This window comes from Fringilla coelebs (genome assembly GCF_963513975.1).
Source record: "Fringilla coelebs genome assembly, chromosome: 19".
NCBI lineage: Eukaryota > Metazoa > Chordata > Aves > Passeriformes > Fringillidae > Fringilla > Fringilla coelebs.
Window position 1 is genome coordinate 12,670,474 of NC_140045.1, and position 21,592 is coordinate 12,692,065.

Consider the following 21,592-nt stretch of genomic DNA (forward strand, 5'->3'; position numbering starts at 1 on the left):
AAACAGGAAGAAACTTGGTGCATGAAGTTTACAAATAATGAGAATAGGAGCAGGCTGTGAAGAGATTGTCTGATGAGGATTTGTAGTTAATTCTATCAGTTTTAATCTTGGACCATGTCAAGTCCCATGTTCTCCTGAGCTGTATAAACATTGCTGTGAGAAAGGGAAAAATCTTCCAACACAATGTAACTGCCCTGGACAGGGGCTGGGGTTTCAGGAGTGTGAACAAAACAGACTCAAAGGATAATAGAAGAAATCCCTGGACCCCAACAGCCACCCTGTGCTTGGAGCTCATATAAAAGACACCCCAAGGTGCCCTTTCCCTGTGCTTGGAGCTCATATAAAAGACATCCCAAGGTGCCCTTTCCCTCCTCAGAGCCACCCCCAGGCTGTATGTGGTAGGTTGGACCTCTGTGCCCATGGGTGTACATGGAGGATGCTCAGCCCTGGGGTTGGAGGTGGTGGTTGCTGGAGCCCTGGCAGGTGATCCAGGTGCTCCAGCTGTCACAGGAGGGGTTGTGGATGCCTTGCTTTGGCAACTGCCTTGGAATGAGCTGGGGAAGACCTTGGTATGAGAGCTGACTCTGTCACCATCCCCGTGTCCTAACACAAGCTGTGATTTGCTAATGTTGTAAAATGTAAAATCCTTTTCTTACAAGATGTCATTTTTTCCTGCTTATTTCCAGATGCTCTCAATATTTTGTGCTGACAAAAAGTTCACTTTATGTTCATTGTCTCCCAGGTAAACGCAAAGCGCTGAAGTTAAATTTTGCAAATCCACCTTTCAAGTCCACAGCAAGATTTACTCTAAATACTTCTGGAGTTCCTTTCCAAAATCCACACATGTGAGTATAAAGCCAATGGCACAACTAGTGGAACAACTTTGAAATTAATTAGCCAATACCCAGTGTTAGTTAAATGCAATTTGATTAGTGCAGTTATTTGTCAGTTTGTTTAAATCTCTCGGTTTTGAGTCACTGTAAAATATTTTTTCCCCAGAATTAAAAAAAAAAAGGTTAAATTGGGATCTTCTTGGTTTACACTGGAGTTAATGCCTTCCAGAATTGATTGAGTTGAGTATTGTAGCTGATAATGCTAGATACACCTATAATTAATGTCTAGACTGATTCACTGTTGTTTTTCTATATCTTTATTCAGCTTATTACTTTTTGTTAGAATTTCTTGTTTCTGTCTTACTTGTGAAAGTCATAACTGTGATAGAATTGTTTTCAGCACTAAAACAGGCAAAGGTTGAGGATTATCATTTTAGCAGCAGGGAGATGTGAGGGGAGTTATGCAGAGGCCAGTTTAGCCCCAGGATATCCCTGTCCAAAGTCTGAGAGCAAGTGTGGCGCAGAGCTGTTCCTGACTCTAGTAGATACCAGGGTACATCAGCACCAAAAATATCAGCTTTGTATCCTCAGATCCACCAATCTAGCTGGAGAGTGCTGCTCTGCAGCCAGTCCCTGTGGCAGATGCAGCAAGCATGCAGAACATTGCCACATTTTGCTTCTCGAAGGTCTCAGGAGTTTTGTCAGTGTCAAGTCTCAGAACCTGCACCTGCAGCCTCCCTGCTGCCTGGGCTCTCTGGAGTGTCCCTGTCATAGGCTGCTCCTGCTTGGCTCTGCATGTCACTGCCTCTCTCCTGGAGCTCAGTGCTTTCTGCTTCCCCAGGACATACCTGCTGGGCTCTGTTCCTGGGAGCTTTGGGGATTTTCAAACAAGCTTTTGTCAAGTTAGGAACATGTTTCTGATGAGTTACTGATGGTAATTACAATATTGAGAAATTTTATAGAGTACTTTAGATTATTCTTAAAATCTTGAGTGACCTGTCCAGCAAGTCCTCTTCTTTCCTTCTCTCTCCTCTCTGAAATAGAGTATTTTTTGTTGGTTATAGAGCTCACATTTAGATACTGACTTACTTTTTCTGTCTCATCACATCATCAAACTCTTGTTAAGATTTTCTGCAAAACCCCTTCTGGGGCTCTTTCATCTCTCTGACCTTGTTAGTCCATTAAATAAAGGACTTAGTCTCAGCTAGTGAGTCCCCACCATCAGCCATCTATAGGGATTTGAATTTTCTGTGCTTATCTGTGTGGATTTCTGTCTCAGATTCACTGGAAGTCACAGTGGCTCCTGTCTAGCACAGAAGAGCTTTCATTGTTAGTCTGTGACATCTTAAGTTTCATGTTTGTGCAAGTGACTGTCAGCACTGTGCAAGACAGGTGCTGCTCTTTCTCTGTGGAGTTGCAGTTGTTGGCAGGGGTTGGATCCTGGGCTGGTTAAGGGAGCTGGTTAATGGTCTGAGGGCTTGCAGGTGTTCTGGGTTGGATGTGATAGCTGTTCAACTGCACAGTTGATGGTGACTGTGCTAAAGCTTTCTTGGGAGGCTGCAAGCTCTGATGGCCATTTCTGTTTGAAAGGGATGGATGCTGTAAGCTTGGTTGCTTTCTCTGTGGTGAGGCTGGCTGAGCTTGGGTGCTGCAAATTGTCCTCGTGTCCTTTGTGTGGCCTTAGCAGATGCTGTTCCTCAAAAGGAGTGTTGACATCTCATTGCACGCTTCTGTCCAGTGTTTGTCTGGCAGCTGATGTATCTCTGTCTCCTGCCTTCTTCCCTGAGATGCTGGAATGACTTTTTCCTCAGTAGGCTAGAAACCTTTACTAGACTTTGGATTTGAGCTGGGTATTTCAGACCTGCTCGCCCAGATGTGTTCCTGATGCAGAGTGTGTTTCTGTTCACCAAGCCACTTCTCAGCCTGGTGGAGCTGAACAGCCTCAGTATCCTCCTGAAATGAGCACTGGCTCCACACTGCTGGGGATTGTCCTGGACAGACCCTGTTGCTCCAGATGAGTGGATCTGAAGATACAGAGAGGTTCATTTCTCACATGAAATTTGGGGTTCTGTGGTTTGGATCCACCAATCCAGGGGCGTCCTCTTGCTTCTGCCTGAGATGGTGTGTTGAGCAGCAGAAAGCAAGGCAGGGGTTTGGAAGGAAGGTCCATTCTGGTTCTGTGACTGCACGTGATGGAGGAGGTGTGTTTGTGTCTTGTTTGGTTCAGCTGGAACTGCTGCCACCAAATCTTCTTGAGAAGTGCAAAGAGATTTTCCTCTAGGCATGATATGTTCCCTGCCTGTTTGTAGGGCATCCAGCACAGTTGTAAACGTAATTTTACATGTGACCTGTACAGGGTAAGGCAGAATAGAGCCTCAGTTACAGACAGTAGTTCAGGAATGTAATTCATACTTGAAAGGGTGGAGTCTAGAGGAGAGGTAAGAGTTTTACTGGTGGAAGGATGCAGTCTAGAGAAGAGGTGAGAGTTTTACTGATGGTCAGTCAGTGAAGCAGTGTGATTACCATCCTGTGCAGGCTGGGCAGCAGTCAAGGCTGTGGAGACCTGCCAGGTTAGCCCACAGCTCCTGTGAGTTCAGGCTGACTTTGTCACTTAGACCAGATTAACAGCTGCTAACTTTGTTTTCCCTGCAGCAGACGTTGCAGAGGCTGGAGGACACAAGCCATGGTTAGGGTGAGCTCTTCAAATTCCAACCCATTATACCAACTGGAAAGCATCCCACCTTTTACCTCATCTGTCCTGTGTCCAAGTAGGATTTAGGTCACAAACAAAATTAGATTACTCCGTTATCTATGTGGAAGCTTTACAGAGCTGCTTGCAGCTGGTTGCCTTTGCTAAAAGGAAATTCAGATCACACTGCCAGGGGTGATGTGGTGAGGTGTGACTGTGGCTGTGCATGGCAGGATTTCTGGCTGGGCTGTGCTGCCCACTGCTCTTGAAACCAAGATGGAAATCATTTGGCTGTAGATGGGATTTTTGGTTGTCTGGAAAGCTTTGTATTCTTGTGCAGTGATACCTGGATGTTGAAGATTTAGGTTAATCTGCTAGGAAATGGGCAAGCACAGAGAATGTTGTTTGGCATGTGGTTGACAGCATGCTGCTTCTTGAGTGTTCTGTGTGCTAGCTGGGAAGTCTCTTGACTCTCAGGGTTGCCACCTCTTGAGAACCTGATTACCAGAGCATTGCAGTTTCACCTGGAAAGGTGACAGAATGAACCAATCTCTCTTACTGTACAAATTTGATGTTTGAAGTGTCTTGTGTCCAGTTGAACTCCACAGTCTCCCTATAGCTTGTGAGTGTCTTCATGGATTTATTGGGACTTAAGCTTTCCAGAGCTGCCCTGCGTGGAGCTTCTCCTTGTGACACTTGGGAGAGTCACACTCTGTCCAGAGAGCTGCCCTAAGAGTGTGTTGGATGTTCTACTGGATTCTTCAAAAGCCAGTGGACGTCCAGTTGCACATCAGACTGTGCTGCTTCCTTTTATTTCTGTATAGTTCAGGGACTGTTATTCCTGGAAAGGTTTTTTTCCTGGCTGTTCCAAAGCCTCTCTGAGGTGTCTGTTGCTCTTTTAATCTCCTCTTAGGCTTTCCCATACCCTTCTGGCATGTGGGGTCAGGCTCTGTAGCTGCACAGTCTGCAGCTGGTGGAGTTTTTTAGGAAGTAACCTGAGAGAGTTCCTACTATTTTTGAAAAAAACCCCAAAACGTAAACCCCAAAGAGGAATATCCTAAACTGGCATGCTTCCTACTACTCATGTGAATTTTCCTGTAAATATTTCTCTGCCTCTTCCTCATTTCTGTAATTGTCACTTCACATCTTTATTATTACTGATTTCTATTACCCTTCTGCTGTGTGATACCTTCCTGTGGCAGGGAGTGCTGCCTGGAAGCCTTGGAGGCAATATTCAGAGTCAAAGGTACCAAGAATTTGATTTTTTTTCTGTGACTGATTCTGTCCTGTTTCCTGAAAGTCGCAGAATCTGGCTGTACTCACTTGTATTTTCAAGTCAGCACAAGTAAAATGCACCCTCCAAGGCTCCCTCAGACATCTCAGTGTCTGAGGGAGCCTGTGGTAACCATGCTCTCCCTTCTCATACAAACATCACTGTAGGTTCAGTGCTGCAACAATGTTTCTTCTGTCATTTTTTCAGGAGCATTTTTTGCAAATTGATGAATTTTGCCTTGTATTTAACCTTCTGATTCCCTCCAAGAGTTTAGGAGTTCATTTAGCCAGCGATCTCTGCATGACAGAGATTATGTGGTCTGTAACACACTCCAGTATCTCTGGCTTTGAGTAGGTCACTGCTTCAGAGAAGGTGCTGCCAGAGTCAGTGTGAGATTTTCACTGAATGTGCTACTTTAAGGTCTGTTTTTTCTTTTTTTTTTTTTCTTTTTTTTTTTTTAAAAACTTTCTAAGTTTTGGTGTTTCTTAAGTGCAAATCCTCTCTGCAAAGGAGCTTTTTGCTGTCTTGCAGCTTCCAAATTAAACTTCTCTAGCAGCTTCCACATCCCTTAGAGCTTCACTGTCCTGGTAGGACTGTTCTCTTCTTTCTGTAAGGGTTTGATGTCCCAGCACTCTGCTTCTGACTTTAGTCCTTCTGTGTCTGGAACCAAAATTTGCACCTTGTGTATCTCCATTAAGCCAATCCACATGAATTTTTCAAGGATGCAGAGCACCTGCCTTCCTGCCACTCTGCAGGGCTCCTCAGAACTTCTGGAAACTGGTGAGCCACCCTTGGGTGTATAAATCAAATCCAGCCTGATGTTATGTAATGACTTGAGTCCCATGGGTTCCAAGTGCTTCACAGGTGCTGAGTGAGCTATGCAATTATAAATTGTTGCACAAATCTCTGCATTCTCCATCCTGTGGATGGGAAGCTGGGGCATGCTGTCTTTTGCAAGAGGCAGGGGTTAGGCAGAGGGTTCATCAGGGATCTCTGGTCTGTGATCCACAGGTAGCTCTGTGTTAGCTGCCCCATCTGGGCACGGTTGGGAGCTGCTCTCCTGGTTCTTTTGCACACAGCCATGGTCAGAGCTGCTCATCTGGGGGCAGAGTTTGGACCTTGCAGCCTCAACCCTCTTGTTGTGATGCATAACAGGATCCCCACCCAGGGCTGGGGCTGTCCTGTCCCCTCCATGGCGGGAAGAAAAGCGATGGGGAAGAGGATGGGGACGGTGCCAAGTCACCTTCCAAACACTGAGACCTGGCCTGTCGTGCCCTGGCAGGGACAGCAGCTGGGTACTGGAGTGGCAGAGGAGCCGTGGTGGCACAGGCATTGGGTTATCCAAGGTGGGAGAGGCTAGAGGCTTCTGTGCCTGTCCCTGTGGTCCCTCGTGGCAACACAGCCATCCTTGGCCACTGAGCTGGGACACAGATGTCTCACACACCAAGGCATGAGCGTCCTGCACTTCCTAATTCAAGGTGCATTGGCTGATGCTTGGGCTGCCTCCTCAGGGCTGTTTTCCATGGCATGTTGGGCAAAAGAAGGTGGGATGGAGTAGTGGCAGAGCTGAGTTCCTGTAAAGGTATTTTTAAGTGTTGTACTCACTTTTCCAGGGACATTAAGATGGTGTGTAAGTCACTCAAGAGTAGTGGTTTTGAGTTGATGACCACGTTTTTTCCGACTGAGTTGAGTGGTGTGGAGGGGGGTGAAGTATTCTGGGTCAGTGGGGATGAGAAAGGTAGAACAACGAGCTGGAAATGTTCATTTTCAAACTGAACTTGACTTCATAGAACATGAAATCTCCATCAGTGTGGCCTGCTGGGACACAGAGTGTTTGGGCAGAAGAGTAAAGCTGGGGATGTCTCCCTTGGGAGGAGTTTCCTTTAGACTTTCCTTCTCATGCCTGGCTTTTGGTGAACTGTGTTGCCTCCCCTTCATCCTGGTGGCTTGTTTCAAAGCAGGAAAGTAGGTTGAAGAGTTTCAGAGCTGGTATCAGCTCTCGCCTTCATGCTGATGTGTTACCGGAAGCAAAATTTTCTCCCCTTCTTTCCTTCCCTTTATTTTGAGGTGCTGCATCCACCCCCAAGGACAGCTGCACACATGCTGGCTTCCTATGCAGAATGTGCTGGTGTTTGGAGAGGAAAATGGGATGAAGCAGAATATTACGTGTAGCATCTCTGAATAGTGTAAATATATTTGTGTGTACTCACAGGTTTGATCCTCAGCCATTTTTTGAAAAATATCTTGTTCAATAATTGTTTACAAGTAGCAGATAGAACATGGCTTATGCATTGGGCTGAGCTTGGTGCCTGTTGAGCAGCTGGTGGAGCTGGGCTCTGACCCGGAGGTGCTGCCAGTGTCACTGTTAATCTGAGAGGGTCAGGCATGGACCACCACAGTTCCTATCAGATTGCACTCCAACCCTTTGACTCTAGATGGAAAACCATGTTCCTGCAGGAAACCCCTATAAACCAGCTCTCAGAATAAAATCTGCTCATTGCTGCTCTAAACTTGGGATCCCACATTTCATCACAGCAGGATGGGCACATCCTTTATCTCTTCAGACTTTAATCACCACCTCGTAGTAAAATGTCTTTTGTTTTCCCCTGGCTGTGGAAAAGTGAGTCAACTCTTCTGCTTTGTGTGTTCAAACTGAAGGAATCAGTCATTGCTTCTACCTTCTGTGCACATTGAGGAATGGAGAATAAAGAGAGAAGAGTCTTCAGATTCAAAGACTGCATTGACCCCACGGGTCTTGGTCAACAACTTCTGTCCTTGTTTTTTGCACAAATGAGTGACTTCCAGCGTGTGCTGTGGAGGACCTTGGTTCTGAATGGACAGGATGCACACAGGAAAATCAGCTGTTGAACAGAGTGGTCATGGAAAGTATCTTGTGGTGGACAGGATGGATGTGATGGAGGTGGGGGTTGGCCTGTGGGACTGAGCTGGTTTTGCTGTTCTGCTTGTTTGGGGAACAGGCTCCTGAAAAGGACTTAAATTGTCTGGGTTTGCTGTGTATTGTGTCTGTGAAAACTACAGACATCCTTGATATCAGGTGGATGTTCTTGCCTCATACCACAAACACCCTTCCATTTTGGGAAACTTCAGTAAAAAGAGAGCAAATCATCAAATCATAGCATAAACTGAGTTGGAAAAGACCCTCAAGGATCACTGAGTCTCCTGGCCCTGTACCCTGCAAAAATCTTGCCCTCTGCTTGGGAGTGTTGTCCAAATGTTCCTTGAGCTCTGGCAGCCTTGGGGCTGTGACCATTCCCTGGGGAGCCTTTTCAGTGCCCCACCACCCTCTGGGAGAAGAAATTTGTCCTAATATCCAACCTAAATCTAAATGGCCAAGCCAGTCTCCAGTGGATTACGGCAACGTTAAACACTCTTCTTTGTTGAGCCTGTTTTAATTCCTTCCTTCCTAAAGTGAGCTTGGAATAAATCCGGGTGAGCAAATGGTCCTTCATGCCTGGCATAAGTGGTGCCTTTGCAGAGACAAGTGTGGATCACTTGGAAGTGATTCTTTCTGATATCTCTTGCTCCAGCAGTGTGAAGGTGGTTGTCCTCTCTGAGGAGCAGAGGGCCTTTGCTATAGCAACAGCTTCTGTTCTTTTCTCTCTGATATTCTAGGTGGGTATGTCACACCAGTGAAAAGGAGAAAGGTGGTTGTCTAGAACACTGGTTTAGCTCCTTACAGCACTCTTAGTTTTCTGTTAGCATCCTTGCAGAGCTTACAGCTCTTGGCTCTGAAGGGTCAGTGAGAGCACCATGCCCCAGCAGCCATCACGGAGGAGCCCAGCATGGAGAATCTCACCACACTATTGGAGCCTGGGAATCTTCACCTGGTCTGCACAAATCTTTTGTTTTGGAGAAGGGATATTTTACATAGAACTCAAATTTGGTCTGCTTGGTCTTGTTACGAGCTCTTTTGGTCACCACACTGAAGCAGCTGCATCTCTGAATAAGCAGTCTCTGTCTTGCAGTCAGGTGCTTTCTGTGTCTCCCATCTGTCCTTGTCTGCCACAGAAAGAAATACATGACCAGGTGCATTCTTGGCAGTGAATTTCAGGTTATTTCAGGCTGTGATGCTGCCCAGAGTTTATGGGATACTGTTTGGTTGTAATTTTTTTTTAATTCCGAAAGAGAAGCTGGACTTTTCCACACTTACCTTGTAATATTTTGTCGTACAGAAGTTTAAATTAGAAAAATCACTTCTTTAGAGTATTTGAACTGAAACTATTTCTTATATTTGAATTAGCAGTGCTCATTATCTGCCCCTCTCAGGTTCCTACAAGGAGCTGAGCAGAGTGCCTGGTTCCTTTGCTGGCTGCAGTGGTCAGTGGTGCACGGGTCCAGAGCTTGTTCTCCACACAGTGCTTAGCAGAAACACATCTCACCCAAGCTCCTCCAACTGCTCTGAGATAACAGGTGCTCATGTTGAGAAAGATTTCTAGAGCTGGACAGCTTGAGGGACTCTGAGATCCAGAATAGAACTTTTGTTCCTAGAGAAGTCTCGTGGTGCAGAGTGGTGATTAACTCTTGTCAGTTGTAGGGCTCTGGAGGGAATAAGTAAGGATGTAGTTGTTCAATTCCTTCAGGATTATTTGGGAGAGGGGATCTGATGAATGGCAAGACCACCAGTCCTAGATTGGTGGATTCAGGATGGAAGCTCGATTTTAAATTTTTTTAAGGGAACAAAAGTTGTTGGTAAGATCTGTCTTAGCACAAGAAAAGCAGAGCAGGGATGGTCAGTGTGCCTTGAGGGAAGTAGCATGTCACTAACATACAGATATTTGGTTAATAAGCTAATAATGCATGTTTCTAATTGTCGTAATAATACAGTTGGAAGTAATAATTCTCATTGCTGTAAGAAAACAAATTGCTTAATATGTTAAAAAGAGTTCAAATCATCGGGTGCTGCTTAGCCCCCAAGGAGGGGAGGTAGCTTAGGTGGAAACTGGAAGGAAAAGACCTGGCTGTGATTTGTGCTGCTGAGTGCTCAGTGGGCTGTGTGACTAGCTGAGTATTGTGTTGTACGTTATTGTGTCATGTGATAACAGCACCATGTTTTCCTGTCATTTCCACAACTTTTCCTGGCTGAAGTGACACACAAGCAACCCTGGGTAGTAATCACATTGTCCCGTTCACTTTCAAAAGGAGAGAAGCGGACCTCATCCAGAAACTGTCCAGCAGGCTACAGTAAGCTTTCCTGTCTGTTAGCCATTGTCAAATCTTCTCCATCCCCCAGAAATGGCATCTCTGAAAGTAATGAAATTGTCTCTGAAACAGTGTCATTCCATTGGTGATTGCTGTGTAATGATGATTTTGCAAACTATTTATGGTCTTTATTGAGGTTATTTTGTTGATTCTTATGGCTGTGCTCTTGTCTCTGTTTGCTGTTCTCTCTCAGGGAGCTGCCCATGATCCAGGAGAGGAAATAAAAAGAATTAGCATTCTCAGAAGGGTTATTTAAATTCATTAGCTCAGAGTTTTCCAGTATTATCCTGAAGTTCTTGAATCCAGTTTAAGCTTTGAAATCCCAGCAATGGTGGGTTCAGTGAATGTGCTGACGTCTGACTCATGGCTGAATCAAAATGAGTTTGAGATCAATGTGCTCAGTTAAATTCAGCTCAGTCTTTACCACTATGGCTGAAGAGGTTTCCTTCATGTAAGGGCAGGGTTAATCAAAATCCATTATAACTCAGTACTTTACTAGGGGAGCTTAATACAAAATATTGACATTTTAAAAGCCTCAGCCAAGCCCCGTTGAAGCCAGGGAGACTCTGAGCACGTGCTGGGCTGAGACTTGTGAACTCTGGAAGGACTGTGCCATCTTCCACTTTTTGTTGTTATCTTTATCTTAACGTTTTGGAGGAGCATAAAAAGCCAGAGCAGTGTTAGGTTGAATTTCAGCCTCTTGGTCACAAGGAAAGGGCTCAAATGTGCTTTGCTTTAATCTGGGTAGGTCAGAGGTGCAAAACTATTTCCTTCCTTTGCCACATTTTCTGTATCTCTTCTTCATGTCTAGGAATCTATTCCTGAATATAATGAAGCCTCAGGACAGCTTACATGGATCAGAGCAAACCCAAATTAGTTCTGCCACTCTTGCAAAGATGCTGTTTATTTATGAAAAACAATAATTTCTTCTTAGGAGCATCCAAAAACTTTCTGACAGCACCAACATTTTCACCCCCCTAGAAAAAAAAAGGAACATTTCTTTTGGAGACCTTTTCTAGTGAAATTCAAACTAGGGTTGGTATGGTTTTAGCATTGCCCTGCAGGGTCTGAAAACAGTTTTAGAAATGACACAGACTTTGAGACAGAAGAAACAAAGCTCTCCAAAATCTCTCCAGGCTGAGACTCTTGGTAGGAAGATGTCAACCACAGTCCTAAACCGTGTTTGTACTCTGAAGTTTCACAGTGTCATTTGAACCCTGCAGTTTGCCTGGAAGTTTTTTTGTTAGGATTTACATTTTAGCTTTGGCTGATGGACCACAAATCAGTTTTTGTAATGTCAGCCTTTTTACCAAGCATGTGGAGAAATAGAACATATTCTCATTAACCCTAGTGAAAGCAGGAGCTTTAGTGAGAGCCTTCTGAGCAGAGTGCAGCGCCAGGCAGGCTTGGGGAAGCGCAGCTGGTTTGCTTGGATCTTTCTGCATCTGCAAATTTTATTCATGTCAGCTGTACCATCGAATATGTCAGCTTTTGGGCTCCTTTGAGTCCTGCAGAGCTCTCAGTAAAGGGAAACAGAGGAGATAGGCAGCTACCTACATCTTTTCGGCCTTGCTTCATGTCTGTTGACTTTCAATTTTGCTTAAAAAAACCCACCACCTTTTCTCTGCTTCTTTCAACAGTCCTTTTTCATGCCAAGGAAATGCTTGTTTTTAAAAGTTGTGACCTCCCTGCAGCTGGTTGTTAACAGCAGGGCTCGGGAAACTTTCACAGCCTGTCTGGGAGCTTCCCAAGGTGTCTGTGGGCCTCCACAGGAGATTTTGAGGTCCTGTGGCCATCGCAGACCTTGCCATGTGTGTCCAGCTGTGCAGCTTGTGGCGAGCAGCCTCGTGGCCGTGGCGGGCCCGGCGGTGCCTGGCGCCAGCACCCGCCCGCCTCCTGCCAAGCTGGACACAGCTCTGACAAAGGACAACTGTTTGGAGGAGTTGTTGTCCTGCTTGGTGCTCCTAATCCCTGGAATAACTGCTGTGACAAGCATAGTAACCATCTGCAGTGAGGCTGACACACTGGTGCCTTTCAAGTGCAAGGATCGCAGCCACCTCCTCGGCCCCTTCCTTTTTTCTTGGCTTTTCAAAACTTTTCAAAAGCAAGATGGGGAGTTGGAAGCTCAAGCCCTGGATGAATTGTCAGGAGTTGTAGTCACTCTAAGGTGACTTTTGGAAATGCTATTTTTAACTGTCTGAAGAGTATCTAGCACACTTCAGCTATTTATATTATTTTTTAAAATCTTTTCTGAAGCCCCACAAGCCCATCTTACACATCCTGTGCATTTGGAGAATATATGTCCAATTTTGCCCAACATTCCCAGCCTTAGAGAAGGTTAGATTTCACAGTTTAAAGACAGGCACACGTCTGCTGACTTCTGTGCAAACTGTGATGTGCACTAATCCCAGGGACTGGGCACTAATTACTTTTTGCCTTCACTAGAGCCTGGGCTGTGTGGTTGTCCTGCTATCCTCTGAAGCAGGCTGCTGGAGTATCCAGAGCACCAGGATGTAGTGCAGAGCTTAGGCAGGCTTTTTTGCATTTGGAGGCACATCCACCCTATGGATTTATGTCCTCATTCATCTGCAGCAGTACAAACATACAGAAAGATGTCCTGCATTGGCAGTTCAGTTTTTATTGCCTCACTCAAAAATTCCCAATTTACATCAATGCAGAGAGTCTGTGTTCTAGATTTGCATTTTTGACATGGTAATCCTTTGGGATTTTGATTTACACTGGAAAAAAATCTTGTAAGTGTAGTTTTTTGACATTAAAAGCAATTATTGCATTCCAGTTCTGACTCTTGAGGTGGGCCATGCTGCTTAAAGGAAAACTGCCCTGCTTGCATATGGCAAATCAGCTAAATGAGCAAAACCTCTATTCAAGTATCTGTCACTCTGTCAGACTGGTAATTTGGTTATTTGACCATTTCCCTGGGTATTTGAGAAGAGCTAAGCAGGAGCTGTGGTTGTGAGACAAGGCAGATGGCATCATAAATACATAATGGAAATGAAGCCAAGCTCCAGGAGGGAGGGTTTGGGGGTGGATGGTCTTGGTCTGTCTGGATCCAAAGCCCTGGAGAGCAGCAGAGCCCTCGGTGCAGCCCTGGGGAGGAGGGGAAATTCCCCAGCTCCCACCTTCTTCCCTGCAGGCACCATCCTGCAGCTGTGGAACAATGGCCCAGATCTGCTTTCACACCACAGCTGGGGACACACAGGCTGCTTGTGTGACAGGGAAATAATGAATTCCAATTCCCTTTCTCTTCTGGTGTAGGGTCAGAAAAGCAAAGTTTCCTACTCTGAAAAACAGAGGGAAAAGAGGGAGAAGGGTTTAATTGCTTATTTGAATAAATTGCCTCAATGTTTAAATTTTTTAACTCCATGAGAACTTTGATAGGGAATGTTATTTTCAAACAGGAGCTGAAAAGGGAGCTCAGTCTGTGAAAACTCAGTATTTCACCTCTCTGCCGTTTTTCCTCTGCTTTTTTGAAGAGAATTTACCTCTCAGAGATCATGCTTCTTCATGCCCACCAGCTGGCAGGAGGTGAGGCAGGAAATACCCATTTGTCTGTGCTTCCTTGGCATGGTGCTTCTCACCTCCCTTCCTCCCTCAAACAAGAACTATTTTTATGGCACTGACAAAACAGGATGGTGGAGCTGTCAGACAGAAACCAGCTCAGGAGCTCCCAACAGAAGCTGTCAGTGAGACACTTGGCACATGTGGAGGTCATGTTTCTTTCATTTTTTAAATTTTCCATTTCTTTTTTTTTCCTCTGTTCTTTTCTTTTTTGTCATTTTGTTGCTTTTTTTCATTCTTTGCTTTTTAGTAAGCAATTTCCTGGGAGGAGCCCACAGAATGCAGGGTTTGTTATGCACAGAAGCTCTGAGATGGCATCCATCCCACCTGTGCTGTGTTGCAGTTCCAAAATCATTTCTAAGTGCAGTGTAGGGGCACTGTAGGGAACAGCAGATGGAAATCTCGAGCTGGGCAGGTTAGAGAGCAGGAAACACCGGGGCAGACACAGCCCAGCAGTGGGGAGAGGAGCTGCTCCCAAATGCTTTCATCAGACAGGTCGAGGGTTCAGGACATGCAGCTGCTAACCCAAAGTGCAGCAGGGGAAGCTGTTTGAACTGTAGCTGCTCCAGTCAATTGGCCTTTTGCCCTCTCAAAACCTGGGATCCCAATAAAACCCTGTCACGGTTGGGTCCCCAGCTGGGTGGTGTTTGCAGCTGCTGGTGACCAACGTGGGATTTATCAGCGTGGAATCAGCCGTGACCTGTTTATTCCTCGGCTGATAAACTCAATAAGCACCATGTGTTTGGTGGAATCCTCCATGTGTGTTCTGATCCTTGGGCCAGACCCTGGCCAGGAAAGTGGGGGCTGGATCAAATATCCACTGGGTTTGATAGATCTCTCCTGTGACACGAGGATTTGTGTGCTTCAGAATGTGAGATCAGTGTGCCCTGCAGTGGGAACTGTCTGCATTGCTCTTATTGCATCTTGAAAGTGGAAAATGTGGGCTTTTGCCTTACTTTATGACTCAAGATGTGTGAATCAGTTAATTAACTAATGAAAAACTGAAATTTTGCATGGCATTTTAAAATGAAAAGTGTTGCAAATACTTGTGCATTTCCTGCTAATTCAATGGTAGCATTGCTGCATGTGAATGAGCCATTGGGGGGCACCTTTGAACTCTTCTGTTCACAAATTTTGGACATTCGTCTGCTCCTTAGCTGGGCAAATCCTGGTGGCTTCAGTAGGGACAGGGTTTGCTTGAGAAAGTTATTTTAGGTACTTGGTGAAGACACACCTGAACAGGCAGATTTTGTTTTCATATGTCACAAAGAACTTGTTTTGGTTTTAATAAATAATTGGCTCTCTATTTAGTTTTGGATAAATTAAATTATTATCTATATGTATTGGATTTTGGGGGTTTGGGGTTATTTTATTTTTTAATTGGAGTTTTCCAGTAAGGGCAAACTTTTCCTAAAGTCTCACTGGTTCACCCAGAAGAGCTTTGCCTGTATTGATGGAATCCCAGCTGGAAGGGAGGCAGGTGCTGGGATGTGGTGCTGTAGAGCAGCAGGAGCTTTGGGGAGATGGGGCTGGGAGTGCTCTTCAGGCTCTTGGTGCTGCATGTTACCAGATCCTGCTCACACCCTGATGAATTTTGTGCAAAGTAGAAAGAACTGTGTAAATGAGTGCTTAGAGTAACTCTATGAGACATTGAATTTTATGCTGCAGCTGGAGAAACTTATCCTTAATTGAAGCTGTGGGCAAGTGTATGTCATTTTTGATTTAACATTTTCCCTCACCCCTCCACCCCCACCCCAACCAAAATCCTTCGTGGAGTCAGATTGTTGCTGTAGCTTTGTGAACCCCTCTCTTCTAATGTTTAATCAAGTGCTGAAAAGAGACATTTAAAGACTATTTAAAATGTGGAAAAATTGCTTCCCAATATTTTTGACAGAGAGAGACTGAGAACACACAGCATTGAATCATCAGGAAAATTGAAGATTTCCCCTGAGCAACATTGGGATTTTACAGCAGAGGACTTGAAAGACCTTGGAGAAATTGGACGAGGCGCTTATGGTTCTGTCAACAAAATGGTCCACAAACCAAGTGGGCAAATTATGGCAGTTAAAGTAGGTGATGCCCATCCTTACATTTGTACTTCAGTCCGTTGGGATGCAGTGTGATGGAGAATTAAGGTTCTTCCATCTAGCACCCATCTACTGCTCTGTTCTATTTATTTCTGGTGTAAAGGCTGCTGTTTGCTGAAAATACAGTGTATAATGGGCATGTTTTCAGGTGATTTGTGAAGTTCTCATAATTGCTGTGCCCTTTTCAAAATGTCTATCAGGAGCCTGCTGTTCTGAGGGGATCACACGTCTCTGGAGACTGATGATGGGGCACGGGCCTTTCACCTCTGGGTCACTGGTTCAGGTACAGCCTAGGCTGGTGGTAGGCACAGCTTGACATCTCAGAGCTTCTTGGTGTCTTTTGTGGAATAAGGTAATGGCTTAAAATTAGCTGTTTATGTCAGCATGTGCCGTGGTGTGGCCTCACCAGGAGGAGATGGAGTGGAGTGGATGTCCTCTAGGGAATGGTGTGCTCTTGCTGATGTATGATGGAGTGTCTGCTTTGTGCTCACCGTGTCAGACTGTCCTGGAGGTGGAAAGTGTAGCAGGTTTCTTGACTGTCCATTTTCTACTTTGTGCTACCCCAAAATTCACCTTAGAACCAGGAACAGCCTCCTCTCCCAGCTGGGCAATAATTGCGGGTGTTGGCTCAGCAGTGCTGCTCACTGGGCATCTTTGAGGAGCTGCTTGTCCACGGAGGTGGGCAGCAGCTGTTCTCTGTCTCTCTGGCCCTTTCCTTTGCTCACTGCAGGTTGCCAATGACATCTGTCTTTAACTCTGTCAATGATTTCAACTGTAAGTGCTCTTACGGCTCCCAGGAGAAGGCAGAAGTGAGCTGCATAGAAGTCTGTGTTGCTGTCTTTTCCAACTCTCTGTCTTCTTCAGAATATTCCCTGGAATCTGGAGACATTTGCCCCTGCTGGTCTCACATGCCAAGCAGACATATCTCAGCTCCAGCTGCTCTGATTATAGCTCCTACCTGTCTCTAGTGTGTCAGGTTACTGGAGTAACCCTCATCCTTTGATCTGCTCCAGTAAATACTGACTTCCTCACAGTGCTGGGATCACTGGTTAGGTCTCTTGAGTGTTTTTGATCACCATGCAGTGCTGTTTCAAGCTGGGTTGGAATCCCTGAAAGTCTCCAGTGGAGCTAGAGGTTGCCTGTAGCTAAAGGCTGGTTTCTTTCAGTTGCCTTTGGCAGAACTCACGGGTGTAGTTTGCAGGTGACAGGTTGGAAAACGCTGGTGTAGTGAAATGATCCTGGACAGCTCCATCTTCTCAGACTCAGGGTGTGTGACCTGGGTAGTTTTGTCAGGGTGTGAAGGGGGCACACCCCCAGGGCTGAGTGGCTGTTTCCTGGAGCTCTGCAGTGGCTACAGCCATGTGGAGAAGGACTTTCTTGGATTACCTCTTGTCATGGAGAAGATGTGTCTGCTGGCACTGGGCTTCTCTTGTCCCACACTGTTTGCACAAGGGCTTTTCAGCAGCCTAGGTGAGCCTTGTCACTGCTGAGGACCTGGTGGTGCAGGTACAGCCGTGTGGGAGGCAGAAGGCACCAGTTCTGTGTCCTTGAGGCACGTGGCTGGAGATGGCATGGTGCAGCATGTTGAGCTGGCTTTCCCAAGGGATGAGGTGTGTTCTGAGCCTTGGGGGTTCTGGGCTAGGAGGCTCACTTTTAAGCAAGTAAATCCATGAATAAACTGTGAAATGTTAAAGTTATGGGCTGGGCTGGTGCCACCTTCTTTTCTCTGACCCTGTTTCTTTACAGTGGACATGCCTGGGGAAGAAAGGTTGGAGGGTTTGGGCAACAGCATCATTTCTAAAACCACAGGGCTAAGCGACTGTTCTGTTTGTCTCAGTGTGGAGAAAATTCAAAATTGAGCAAAGGAAGACCTGTGGGTGGAACAGTCAGTGAGGCCTCCAAGGCAGCAGGAGCAGTTCCCCAGGCTGGATGGTGCAGTTCTTGGAGATGAAGGTGCAGGATGGGGCTGAGCTCAGCCTAGTGACTAGCTTCTCCCACACTCCTCAGATTTTTCTTTCTCAGCCTCCTGATGCTTTTGGGGCAGCCATGGCTGTGCTTTAATCTTCTGTTCCTCCTCTGTTGTAATCTGTCCATGCTGGGAACTGTTCCCCTCCTGCTCTCTCTCAAGCCTTGTGGTCTCTTCACTGTGGAACTGTTGCCTTCAGCCACGTGTTCTCCTTCAGCTTAAAGCTCTTCTGTAAGACGAGTTTGAGAAGGGAAATCGTGCTTTGTGAAAATGGGTCAGTTTAGTGAGGCCTTGGCTATGATCTCTGTGGCACCTGCAGCTCTGAGGTGTGACTCTGTGCTGGGGGCAGGTGACAGGATCCCCTCCCAGCTGGATGGTGGAGCCATTGTCTGGTTATTCGGTTGAGCTGCTGTTGTTCCTGTGCTTCCCCAAGAGCAGCCCCAGTGCAGCAGGCTGAGCATCCTTGGAAGGACATTCAGCACAAGGAAACAGCTTTATGGAAGCTGCAAGCCAAAGGTTACCTGTTCTGTACTGCTCACTAGATGCAGAGAAAATTGGTACAGGGGCCTGTCCCAACTGCTCCTCCATCCTTCTCCACCACTCTCCAAATTTCCAATACTGTTGCTGCAAATTCCCAGTGTGGTCAGGAAATTCCTAACCCACTTCTGGAAGGGCTGTATCCTGCTTGCAGCTACCATGACCAGCCTTGTCACCCCATTCTGCCACAGGGAGATTCAAATCCTCCTTGTTCTGCAAGTGTGCAGCTTGAAACATTGCTCATTTCCCCTTGCTGGAGTCTTCCTCTGGCTGAAGGCAGCTCCTGCTGTGCCAGGCCAGCTGGGCACCTCTGATCACTCATCCTGCTCATCCTCAAAGGCTGTGGCTACCAGAGCATATCTTCAAACCCTGTTCCCAGCTCCTTTCTCTTGCTTTTTGGAGTCTGTCCTGCCTTTGCCCAAGGAACAGTTCCTTGAAGCTTGCCCAGCTTTTCCCTGCTTGAGGAAGTTCAGTGTCACAGGGCACACAGTTTGCTGTGCCCCCAGCAGAGCCTTTTTTTGCTGCACATCCAGTTTTTCTTACCACTGAAGGAAAACAATTCCTGAGGGCTGAAATATCACCAAAATAACTTGAGAGCTGCAGGTGGAGACACTGTTTTCTTTCATTTTTCCCTGTACCTAATTTTGGACTATCAGCCCATGTTGATGGTTGTAATTTCTGTCCTGGCAGATGCAATCCTGGTACCTTTAATGAGTCTCCTGGAATGGGCAGGGCTGCCAGGCCCTGGGTGAGTCAGGCTTTTCATCTGTGCTCCAGAGTCAGTAGAAGAGAAGGAAAATGAGCCTGAAATGAGCTTTGTTGTGTTACTGGCTAAAACTGCTGCAGCAAAGCTTCAGCAGGTGGAGCATGGCTGGGATGATGAGCTCCTGTGCCCTGTCCTGCTCCTCCCTCTCCTTTAGCCTTGGTCATTCTCTGTGAATACTTGTTTTCATTACAAAAAGACATTCTGTACCTCTTTGGGAACAGGCTGGAGGCTGGAGTGGGCTGCAGGAGCAGGGACCTGGTCCTCCTGTTGCTGCCACCTCAGTTGTTTGTGCACCCCTATGCTTTCTGCCAGAGAGAGGTGCTTCCTAGAGCTATCAGGGGGAGGGAGAGAGGATGTAGGAAAGAGGGGGATTTATGTTCAAACCTTTCTCATTTTTGCCCCTAGAAAATGTTGCATTCTGTTTTCCTAATCTTCCAAATTTTTATTTCCAAATAAAACCAATCCTTTAATTCTTTAGGTCACTTCCTTTCAGATCTTCCTGGAGATGCACCTTTTTACTCTGGGTCAACTGCCATCACAGCTTTCCTGTCACTGAAAGTACCCTTTTCATTTTCTTAGGGATTTTTTTGGCATATGAGGTCAAGACTTTTCCAGGTGGGAAAGAGAACAGTCCAGTTTTGTTCAGTGCCAGATCTGGCTATGCAAACCAAGACATGCAAGGCCAGTTTGTATGCTGAATCCTCACCTTGTCAGGTCTTTCTTCCTAGCTCCTCGTTTCCCTGGAAGAAATCTCTTTTCCTGACTGGTGTGTGTCTGCTGCACCAGCTCTTTGTGATCTTCCCTGGTCAGGCTTCCACTTCTAGTTATTCTTTAATTTTGCTTCTAGTTTCCTGTTTTTGTGTTTGTCTGGCTTTTCCCAGTCTGTAAATGACTTGCGACCATTGTCCTGGGCTTCCCACTGTGCAAAGAGCCCTGGTTCCTCCTCAGGATCTGCTCCAGTGCTGTCCTGGTTTTGTCTGAGAGGCTCCACAGTATGTGCAATTCTCCAGCCCTTTTTGTATTTGCCTCCAGCATCATCACATGGTGTTGTCCCAGCTGCTCCAGGGACTGTGCCTCTTGTTCTGTGAGGGTACCACAAATTAGAGGCACATGGAGAAGCGCCATTTGTTTGGAGGAAATGTTTTCTTGGGAAACTCGCCCAGCTGCTGGGGGTTGTATTTCTGGCCTGAGGTTTACTTCTGGCCCTGGTGATAGTTCACACAAAAAGGATGCTTTAAAAGATCCCTGGAATATGAATTTTTAAAAAATAGCCCAAACTGGAATGAAAGCAGGGGAGCATTCTTCCAGTTAGAGCAGGATGCTCTGCTTTGCATTGAAATGCTGTTCATGGTGTGGGTTCTATTACCCAGAGTACTTCACAGTGCCTCTGGAAGGCTGGGAGAGCTGCTTGTCTGCAAGGTTCATAAAAGAAATAAGAACATATTTAAAACAGTCAGCCTTTGATGTGTTGGGTGGCTCCTGTGCAGGTCAGGAGCCTAAACACAGCAGTGGTGTCCTGAGCATCTGGTGTTCCTGGCAGTGATGTCTGAGCCTCAGGCTCAGGTAGGAGATCTTCACCTGCTCCTCACCTCTTCTGCCCTGCAGCAGACATTTGGGGTTCACTGTCAGCAGCTTCTCCCAGTTTTGTTTCGACCAGTTCAGCTGGCTGAGAAATACATCCCCAAGAGACAAGTGGAGTGGTTTGTGCTTTGGTTGGCCTTCAGGCTTCTTATCATGGCCCCATGGAAGCATCTTGCACTTCTTTTTAATTGAATTCTTTTTCTGTCAGGAGTGGTTACAGCTGGGAGAGTAACCCAGCAGGAGAAGAGGGTGGTTTTGTCCACAGTGTTCAATTTTCCCCCCCTTCAAAAGAAAGTGATATTCAGCTGTAGGCCAGAATTTTCTGTGTCTTCCAATATCCTCAGCCTGGCTGAGGATACAGCCTGGCTACAGCCCTCTGCAGTATTGCCTAGTCCAGCCTCCAGTTACAGTCAGTGTCCTCTACAGTCAGTGTTTTCTCTTTAGTTCAACAATATTTTTGATGGGCTCTACTTGTTCTCTAAACTATTCCTAAGGAAATCAGAAGCATTTTCAAGATCTGTTGGGTAATTGGAAGTGTCAAACTCATGGGCCCATGAAAGATCCCCGTTATTCCTGGGGAGGCCAGCAGGCCATGGAGCTGTTTGTTCTGAGCACAGTGTCTCTTGTACATCATTTTGGTAGTCAGGGCTTGTTCTCTCAAACTCAGCTTCATACCAGAAGTTCCTGTCTGACTTTCTCAGGTTTCTCCATGGCAGTCTCACAGCTTAAGGAGGTTGCTAAGTATCAAATGCCCCTGAGAGCAGAAATGTAACATTTATTTATCCCTCCATGGTCCCTCCATCCTTTCCTAGATGCCTGATAGCTCATAAAGTTCCATCACAATGATACATTAATATATTTATCTCCATCCAGGGGAAAATTTCTCTGTCCTTTCCATGTCCATATGACTTTTGAAGAGAAGTCTTGGGGTTTTATTGCCAAATCCTCATTGTAATTCTTCACACAATTGAGTAACACCTTCAGAATTGTCTGTTTCGGTCATTTGTTTAGGTCTGCTGGCTGAGAGTTGGGAAAACCAGTGTTCCCAGTCCTGCTGGTAG

At 46.0% G+C, this 21,592-nt stretch overlaps 1 protein-coding gene across 2 annotated transcripts in view; it reads left to right on the plus strand.

Annotated features, from left to right (window-relative positions):
* MAP2K4 (mitogen-activated protein kinase kinase 4) overlaps positions 1-21,592 on the plus strand; it is a 64,540-nt gene that overhangs the window by 21,907 nt on the left and 21,041 nt on the right. For both annotated transcript variants that reach the window (XR_014616625.1, XM_084218441.1), the window contains exons 2-3: positions 743-845; positions 15,489-15,663. Coding sequence is in view for 1 of the 2 variants with exons in the window: in XM_084218441.1 (XP_084074567.1) it covers positions 743-845; positions 15,489-15,663 (278 nt within the window). In the remaining variant the exon portion in view is untranslated. The remainder of the gene's footprint in view (positions 1-742; positions 846-15,488; positions 15,664-21,592) is intronic.